Source organism: Marmota flaviventris, chromosome 4, assembly GCF_047511675.1.
Source record: "Marmota flaviventris isolate mMarFla1 chromosome 4, mMarFla1.hap1, whole genome shotgun sequence".
Classification (NCBI taxonomy): Eukaryota; Metazoa; Chordata; class Mammalia; order Rodentia; family Sciuridae; genus Marmota; species Marmota flaviventris.
In genome coordinates, this window is record NC_092501.1 from 83,472,653 (window position 1) to 83,482,517 (window position 9,865).

General features: G+C 41.0%; 1 protein-coding gene across 1 annotated transcript; it reads left to right on the top strand.

The window, feature by feature from the left end:
• Nucleotides 1-297: 297 nt before the first annotated feature.
• On the top strand, nt 298-4,957 carry Shisa2 (shisa family member 2). The gene is made up of 2 exons (XM_027941527.2): nt 298-631; nt 4,404-4,957. Exons 1-2 carry the CDS (start codon nt 298-300, stop codon nt 4,955-4,957), a joined length of 888 nt encoding a protein of 295 aa, XP_027797328.2.
• Nucleotides 4,958-9,865: the final 4,908 nt, after the last annotated feature.

The window sequence follows — 9,865 nt, forward strand, 5'->3', positions numbered from 1 at the left end:
CAGCAGCCCCGGACGCCCTCTGACTCTGCACCTCGAGATTCCCAAACAGCTAGTGCCATTGGGACGGCAAGTCCTGGAAGGGACCTGGTCTCCCAGCTTTCGAAGGGAATGACTTAGGAGCCCTAGCCTTATAGCCTGGCGTCGACGGCTCCCGAGGTCGCGGCAGAGGGGAGTGGCTTTTGTGGAAAACGCCGCCGAAGCGATAGTCAGCGAAGAGTCCCGGTATTCACGGGGCACAATTCTCCGAGAATACTCTGTGTTCTCCGGAGGCTCTTCGCCTGCGCCCAGGGTGGTGCCATGTGGGGCGGACGCCGCTCATCCGCCGCCTCCTCCCTGAACACCGCTTCCCTCTTGCAGCTGCTGCTGGCTGCGCTGCTGGCGGCGGGGGCGCGGGCCAGCGGCGAGTACTGCCACGGCTGGCTGGACGCGCAGGGCGTCTGGCGGATAGGCTTCCAGTGCCCCGAGCGTTTCGACGCCGGCGATGCCACCATCTGCTGCGGCAGCTGCGCGTTGCGCTACTGCTGTTCTAGCGCCGAGGCGCGTCTGGACCAGGGCGGCTGTGACAACGACCGCCAGCAGGGCGCGGGTGAGCCTGGTCGGGCGGACAAAGACAGCCCCGACGGCTCGGCAGGTAGGGTTACCTGGGGCCCAGTGCGCAAGGGGAGAGCAGTTGGACTTGTATGGAGGGCACTGATCTGAGAACTTGGAGAAGGAGAAGGAGGTAGGAGCACTGAGATTTCAGGAAAGGGATTAGGACCAGGAGGTGGAGCCTACATTCTTTCCCATCCATTAATTTGTGCGAAGTAGGGCACCAATTCGTTGCCCTTGGCCTCAGTTTCCCCATAGGGGTGGGGTGGCAAGGCTTAGATTTTCCGAAACAAATCACACACCTACCGCAATGTGGCCACGCACAGCTCCCAAATTTCTTCTGTCCAGGGTCCTCTGCCCCTCCCGTGTGACCTGTCTGCGTAGGACTTAATATCTTGGGGATACACAAGGACATGGTGAGCACTTCCTTGAAGGCTTCTCCGAAGGAAGGCAGTTCCTGGGGTTTTTGGAGTGGGTGATGTACACTTTATCAGACCTCAGGGAATTCAAACCGTCTGCACCTCTCCCTCCTGCCCTGGCCGGGCCTCTCCTTACCACATGGACTTGGTAGGTGTGACATTGCTCTTTGTGTCTTAAGATTTTTTTAAAAATTATGTATATAAAATTATATATATGATCATAAATACATACAGACACACATATATACACACGCGCACCCATATATGTGTATATGTACAAACATACACACACACGTGTGTGTGTGTGTATAGATTTTTTTAATTGCCAAAGCCAGATTTGGAAATAAACAAACCTACAGAAGAATTTGATAGGTTACATTTCCTCCACTCTTTGGAAGCCTTCCCAGACTGCCTCCCTGGAAAGTCTGCACTTATTTGCAAGAGAAAGAGCGGGTAGTTTGGGATTGGAGAGGGGTAGAGTCAAATGGCAAGCATGTCTCAGAGATGGTGTCTCATTTTTCTGTAGTTGTATTAATTAACTGACTTTATACCAGCACCCAGTGGTAGAACTGCCTGGACATTGACACCAAGTAGGTTCTGTCTTGGCCTGGTAAGAGACAGCTCTTTTCAGTGTCATTCTCTGTAATTAAACATTTTATTATCATACTACTCCTTGATGCTCTGCCTTGAATCTGAAGAGAGGAGAACTGAGGGTAATTCTAGAAAAGGTGCCATGTTAAAATGCAAGCCCAGCCTTGCAAAGTGTGTGGCCTCGGAGTAAAGCCTGGAGAAATGAGCCAAAGCCCAAACTGCTACAAAAAGGTGTCTGTTAAGTTGGGCCCATTAATGATCTCTAAAAGTTGGGATGGCTTTGGACAGATCAGCAGGCATCACACTAGTCCTGATGCTTGTGTTGCATGGGTGCCTTCTTCATTCCTCTTTTAAATCTATTTCCTTAAATCCTGTTTCTTTCACATAGCCTCAGCGGTGAGGAAGGACGACCTGCCTAATTAAGCCTGTGGGGGGTGGGGGGAGTGGGGCTTATAGTAGCCCTGCATTCTTTACCCCTGTGTAATTATTTACACTTCCAATTAAAAATCCTGGAAAGAGAACAGTTATTTCTCCCCAAAACTCATTATGTAGACTGAGACTGGTTTGAGCTAGTTTTTGCTCTAGTGTTGGTGGTAAATTATTATTTTTCTCTTTTACTATTTTTTTTCCTCTTGATAACATATTTGGGACTGGTGTCTTAATGTAGAGAATGAAATGTTTATAGTATGTGTAGGAAAAAGTTGGGCATCCACTGCTCTAGCCCTTCATAGTTAGCCTGCAGTGATAGTGTAATCAGAATAATACTGCTTCCTTGGGCGGCTGTGCTGCACACTGTAGCAATACTCTGCCTGCCAGAATGGACACTATATATAGAACTGGCTCTGCTCAGCAGTGAAATTCAGGGAGATCTTTCATTGTCAGCCTTTGGCTAAATTACTCAAAAGTAGGTTTTACTTATAAGGTATTACTTCTCAATGATTCCAGGTGATGCTGGATTCTAAAAACACCGATTCCAGGAATACAACAGTCAAAGGAGAATAATTAAAAAGCCCACTGCACTAAGGGACAGTCAAAGGGTATTTGCAGATCTGACCTCAGAGGTATGGGCTTCTTCCTAAAATGCTGCCCATCTGATCTTGTGCTGGCACTGTGGTTTGCCAAGGCAAGATCCAGTGTATTTTTCAATCAAATAGGGAGGTCGGGGGATGCAGCTAGAGGTAGAATGCTTGCTTAGCATGCTCAAGGCCCTGGGTTCTGTCCCTAGTACCTGCAAAAAAATAAAAAATAAAAAAGAAGAAGAAGAAGAAGAAGCCAGGGAGATGGGACAGGAACATATCAAAAACATACCAGGTTCTAAAGCATGGAGCGGAATTCTATGGAAGTGGCTCAGATTTCTTCTGCAGGTTTCCCCTTCCTGTTTCTGTCCCCACCAGCCTACTTTCTAAAGTGTCATCTCTGTGACTCCCAAAAGACTTTTTTTTTAAAAAAAAAGAAAATAATTTAAAAAATGGAATTCACTACTGGTTTTAGTAAAGTGTTTTTTTTTTTTAAATCTTATGGTTTTATTTTTCAAGAATAAAACCTAAATAAATGCTAAGAATGATGAATACCATGGTTCTCCTCTACAGACTTTGCATACAACCTTGGGTGCAACTGAACCTCTAGGCATCCTCCCTGCACCCTCATCCTTCCTGCATGCCTTCTTAGCCCTTGGTGGGCAACTCCTTTGTAGAACAAATGGATTTTTGTTCCTGATATTTGTTCTCAGTATACTTTTTCTTCTACATCGCAGTTTCATTACTAGATGCCCCACACTGGGCAGGATGCCTCACCCAAGGACCCACCCCTTCAACAGACAGGAGTGTGTAGAAGTTTCTGCTATTTTTGACTGACACATAGTCATTGTACATATTTATAGGGCACAAGGTGATGTTTCATTCATGTAAAAATTGGGTAAGGATCAATTCAGGGTAACTAGCACCTTAAACTTACATCATTTCTTTATGATGAATTCATTCAAAATTGCCTCTTCTAGCTGTTTTGGGATATAAAGTGCATTGTTTTTAAATTGTACTCACCCTACATAGCTCACCAGAGCTTATTCCTCCTATCTGAATACAAACTTGTATCCATTGATCAGTCTTTCCATCCCCCGGACCCTTCCTGCTACTCTCCCTAGTCTCTGGAAACTACTATTCTACTTTCAGTTTCTGTGAGATGAACTTCTTTAGATTTGTGGAGACTTTTAAACCCTTCCTTGATTTCTCATGCATTATACTCTTTTTTGGAAATAATAGTGGCTCAGAGTCTGACCTAAATTGTTATTTATCTACTTATGGAAAAAGAACTTGCTAAAAAAAAAAATGGCAAAAGACATTTTCAAGGAATGTAAGAAAATTTCCTGGAAAAAAAAAAAAAAGAAAGACTTAAGAAATTCAAACTCATTATTATTTGATACATCCTACTAAATCTGCTAGGGCAGATTTAAACTTAGGTAGTTCCATTATTATAGGAAGATTAGAATCCTAGCAATTTTAATACTTTAAGCCCATGTTTTGCCATCTTGGGTATGTCTCAATCATTATAATTGATGACTTTAACTGTAAATATTAACACTTCCCCTTCTGAGAGTCAATCTAGCATGTCCATAAGGTCCTGGCACCTCTCCTCGATACTTGATAAAAGATGGTACATCTTATGTACTGCTAACATGTGAACTAACCAGTCCAGGTTAGGTCCTTTGATTCTGGACATCAGTGTGGCTTATTTATTGTTGCCTCCACCAGTCACCCATTTTAACTGCATTCTTATAGTAAGTCATAATGTTTCTGTCCTTTTCTCCAGTGCCCATCTATGTGCCATTCCTGATCGTCGGCTCTGTGTTTGTGGCCTTTATCATCTTGGGGTCCTTTGTGGCAGCCTGTTGCTGCAGATGTCTCCGGCCGAAGCAGGAGCCCCAGCAAAGCAGAGCCCCGGGGGCCAACCGCTTGATGGAGACTATCCCCATGATTCCCAGCGCCAGCACTTCCCGGGGGTCATCCTCCCGCCAGTCCAGCACAGCTGCCAGTTCCAGCTCCAGTGCCAACTCAGGGGCCCGGGCACCCCCAACAAGGTCACAGACCAACTGTTGCTTGCCTGAGGGGACTATGAACAATGTGTATGTTAACATGCCCACAAATTTCTCCGTGCTGAACTGTCAGCAGGCAACCCAAATTGTGCCACATCAAGGGCAGTACCTACATCCCCCATATGTGGGGTACACAGTGCAACATGACTCTGTGCCCATGACACCTGTGCCCCCTTTCATGGATAGCCTACAGCCTGGCTACAGGCAGATTCAGTCCTCCTTCCCCCACACTAGCAGTGAACAGAAGATGTACCCTGCGGTGACTGTATAGCTCACAAGTCACCCACTGGATTCCCTTATAAGGCTGAGAAAAACTGGGATGGATTCTTCAGATGGAAGCCTGTGCATGTCAATGGTATTTATGGCACAGTTGTTTTGTGTGGCTTCATTTGCCCCCAAACTGTAGGAAACATCTCTGAATTAGCGTTTCTGGATGTGTTTCATCCCAGTGTATGGATGGATTCATGATGGACAAATAACATCCACTGGAGCTGCCACCTGTGTTGTTGATGTGACAAATGCTTGAGCCCTTAAGTGCCCTTGAGGTGTGGTACCAGAAGAATTTTGTACACTGATGAATTAAGGGATTTATTATGTCATCATTATTATTTCTTTTTGTTGTTGGGTTTTAACTATACAAGAATAGAATACTCACCTCCCTTTTACCTGGGCCATTTTTTTTTTCACAAGCATCTAAGGTGAAGGGAAGACATGAATAACACAGTTATTATAAAAAGAAACCAGTTTGAACTCTATGAGATTAGTCATCAATCTCACTATTCCATAGGCACATCTTATTTCATTGTAAAAAGATATATATATTTTGTCTATTTTTGTGCTTTTTTGCCCTATTTTGTGCTTTTTTTTTTTTTTACCTTGTGTAGAGACCTTATTACCAAATGATTTTCTACATTATAAAGAGACTGAAAGAAATTGTGTAGTTCCTTAACAAATGAGGACATTTCAGAACTCTGGGATTATTTTAATCTTGAAGTAGTGGGTGGTCTAGTAATGAAACCATTCATCTCTTTCTTGATGGTATCTCAATATTCTGGCTTTACTGGGACGTCTGAGAAGTAATTGGATTTTTTAAAATACTGAAATCATAAAACCATCACCTACTACTTCTCTGGGTTGCTTTTAATTTTGCCATGCATATGGCTTGGCATTTTGTTCTGCTTGATTTTCAGATCCCCTTGTCTATGTAGCAGTGAGGGCATAGTTATAAATGAATATCAGTATTTCTACCTAGATCTGATAAAACATTTTTTTGTGTTTTAATCATAAAAATTCAAAGGAATGTTTTGTATAGCTTCTCAGTTATAACCTGAGACATGGAGTGAAATTTAAACCTCAGACATGGCATTACTTTGCAAATCATAAGGCTTTTATACTCTTGTTAGCAAAAGTAGCATATTTTTCAAGGAATAAGGACAATTAAGTCAAGAGAAAAACTTTTCAAAGAGATATTGCCTTTGTTCCCCCACAGTTCTTCTTATTCTTTTTCAGGCCTCAATAAGCACTGTATTCATTGCCAATGTTTTGAATTACCACAATCAAGTGGATTTATTTGTGTATTACTTACTTATTAAAAGTTTTAAGTATATGCAAGTAAATTTTCAACTGCTAGCAAAACAAAGATTTGTAATTAAACAAATCATTGTAAGATATGGTCTTTTACACATTTATGTCAGTGGCTACCTGTCATCTGTTCTTCTATCATCTATCTCATGACTGAATAATGTTAAGCCATTGTTGGCAACGGGTATCAATAAAGATACTCAATCATAATTTTTAATAACCAAAGGCAGGGGAAAAACATTGCTTATTAATAAATATTTTATGGTGTGAATTTCTAAGAGAGTTGGTTTTTTTTAAGTTTTCATTATACTTGGTAATTTTTCAGATGTTCTAGTAAATCTGTTAATAAAATACAATTACTAAAAATCATAAAATATTGCTTTCTAGACCAAGAGACTACTTTTAAAAGTAATCAATATCTAGGAGGTTTGGTTGCATGTTCTGTGTGTGAGTCAGTAAGTATCATTTTACATATTCTGTGGGACATGTTGAGAACACAAAAGACGCAGTTCTTTTGGGATCATGATGTCATCAAGCTAACTTGTATTCCCAATATTGTTTTTGACAGAGAATTTCTGCTTACCTAAGGAAGTAAAATTCTTAGAAGAAAGGGACCTTAGAAATCACTCACCATAGGGCTTGATGAACATTTTCAGTGAAGAACCAGAGAGTAAATATATTAGGCTTTTTGTGGTCATTTAACTAAAGTAATAGCACAAATATAGCTATAGATGATACATAAGTAAATAGGAAAGGCTGGACTCCAATAACACTTAATTTATAGAATATACTATATTTATATATAGTATATATTTATGTCATATGTCATAAAGATAATTTATAAAAAATTTCCCCAACCATTTCCAAAGGTAAAACCCCTTCTAAGTTCCTGGGCTTTAAAAAAGCAGTCAGTGAGCTGTATTTTGCCCATGGACTATATAGGTGGCTAGTCTTTAAACTGATGCCTTTTCCTTACTAGATAAAGGAGTCACCTCTGTGATGTTCTTGACAGGCTTTTAAATTTTTCATTATTTTTAAATTTGGGTTGGAGATTGATGCTTAATCACTGAGCCACATCCCTGATCTTTTTAATTTTTTATTTTAAGACAGGTTCTCCCTAAATTGCTTAGGGCCTTGCTAAATTGTTAAGGTGGGTCTTGAACTTGTGATCTCCTGTCTCAGCTTCCTGGGCCGCTGGGATTAGAGGCATGTACCATTGTGTGCAGTTTGAAAGGCTTTTTAAAACAGAGGAGTGGGCAGTACTTGCTACTCTGTTACAAGATTGTTACTTTTTCCTCCTTTTCCTATGCGGTGGTAATTAAAGTAAAAATGCACTTTAATAAATGAAATGAGATTTTTTTTTTCCACTCAGTGAATGCTACTGGGTCTTTCCAAACATAAAACACCATGAGAGGCAATCTCAGAACTTTGGTTCAATCTTAGTAAGAACTACAGAAATTTGGCAAAACAGGTGTTCAAATGCCTGGATTAAATGTATCTTCCTTGCTCTCATGAAATATAAAAAATCTGAACTTGCAAGGTATAATTTCCACTCAGTAGAAATATTTTACAGTCTATGGAAAACTAGTTTGCTGCTGCACATTTTCTGAGGTATCTAAATCTTTACTGTTTGTTCGTAATAGTTCCAGGGGAATCTCTGTTTTTCAAAGAGAAAAATCAGATCTTTGATTGCAAGAAAGAAGCTCCTGTGTCTATTAAAGAGTGGAAATTACAAGTCTATAATTTATGCTACTGCAGAAGAAAATTAAAATATACCCTCTCTCAAGCTGGGAATGTGGCTCAGTGTCCAGGATGTGGCACTTGTCCAATATGCTGGAGGTCCTGGGTTTTGTGCCCAGATGAATTAAATAATGATGTCAACAGCCAAGTGGTGAGAAGACCACTAAGACAAATATGGTTTAGCATATTCACTCTGCAACAGGCCCCTTCCCATAACCTTCCTGTTCTTAAGTTTCCATAAGCTTAACTAATTCTGTTTCGTCTATTAAATTTATCTTGAGCTCATTCATTCAAGATTGCACAGTTTTACTTCATGAGTTCTGTGACCCATACTTACCTTGTTCTGTTATGAACTAGGATGTGCGTTTCCTTCAGAATCATCTCCTGAGGAAACACTAAATGTTAGAACAAGGTTTATGATGCCAGGGTTGGAGCTGTAGATCATGGCAGAGGACTTGGCTGGCATGCCTGAATGCATGAGGCCCCGAGTTTGATACCACACATATACACAAAGGTTCATGATACCAGTCAAAGCAGATGTTCATAAATGGACTGACCTGCAGAGAAGGTTTGCATGCTGCTACACATTGAGATAGAAAAGAAATTGAAATAATATGTTCTTTTCTTAGTCTGACTCCTACCTAGTAATAGCAGAGTGATCTTTTAGTGCGAGTATCCCTACCACACTGTTCTCAGTGATTCACTAAAATGGGTTAGCAGGTAAATAAAGGTTAATAAACAGCATGTTTGCTTTTAGTTGGTTGAACTTCCTAAATGCTAAAAGGAATAAATTTAATTGACTTCAGAATTACTATTTCCATTATCTTAGTCTGTTTTTTTCTGATTAGTCAGAATGTCTTCATTAAAATATGTAATTTTAATATTAAAATGTAATTTTACTACCATGTTACTACATGGAGCAGATCTCTATGCCTGCCATATGCATGAGGAGCTTATTGGTATTTGGGGGGAGAGGTGACAGGGTGCAGAGAAATTAGACTCACCTTGTCAGTCATTCAGAAAGAAAACAATCAAGGCATGCTTTTGCCAGCTCTACAGGACTTCCCTGGATTACTGCTCAGTAAATAATGTGTTTGTAGTATTGGCTCAATGCATTTTTAAAAAACATGATCATTTCCCTTTTGTGCTTAAAAAACAAGAGAACAATCAAAGCCTCTGAGGAAGTCACATATCACTGGTCTTGGACGGAGGAATCTCAAGGCATGAAGTGGATGGTGATGCTAAACCTAACAGGGAATCAAGACTCTTGGGGTCCTGCCAGGAAGGCCCAGGTGAGGGGCTGGGCCTGGCCACTGGTCAGGCACAATCTGGTGTTCAACTTTTAGAGCACCTTGCATGTTTAAAAGGGGCACCTCTGATAGTCCAAGGAGGAATGAAGCAGGTGTGCACAGGAGAACGCCCTTCCTCCTCGCTCCATCTCAGTGCTTGTCTTCTGCTTACGATGGTGGAGCCAGAGGACATTGTCTGATTCATTGCCATTCCTACTCCCCACCAGAAATCAATCAACATTTCTTTGCCTTTTGAAATTTTTTTCTTAGTTAACTGAAAGAAAGGATGTTACTGTGATTCAAGTGTCTTCTAAGGGTTAAGTAAAAGATAACAACCAATTAGACGATGTTAACACCTTTCTGGAAAATTATGGCATTAAACTTGGTGAATTTGTTTTAGTGTGTAGATTTTCTTTTGCCTCCTTTGCTCTGTTCTTCTGTATAGAATCATTTAACAGTGGAAAATAGAAGAGTAAAACCCTAGGAAAATCCTCAGTTACTCCAGGCAAAGATGTGAGGTACTTTTGCATACCACTTATAACCCTACACCACCATGACAGAATAACTTT

What these genes read in the sequence shown, in the direction of transcription:
- Shisa2 (XM_027941527.2), top strand. Translation starts at nt 298, where the DNA reads ATGTGGGGCGGACGCCGCTCATCCGCCGCCTCCTCCCTGAACACCGCT. An exon ending in CAGCCCCGACGGCTCGGCAG is followed by an intron (nt 632 to 4,403) that starts GTAGGGTTACCT and finishes CCTTTTCTCCAG; the next exon opens with TGCCCATCTATGTGCCATTC.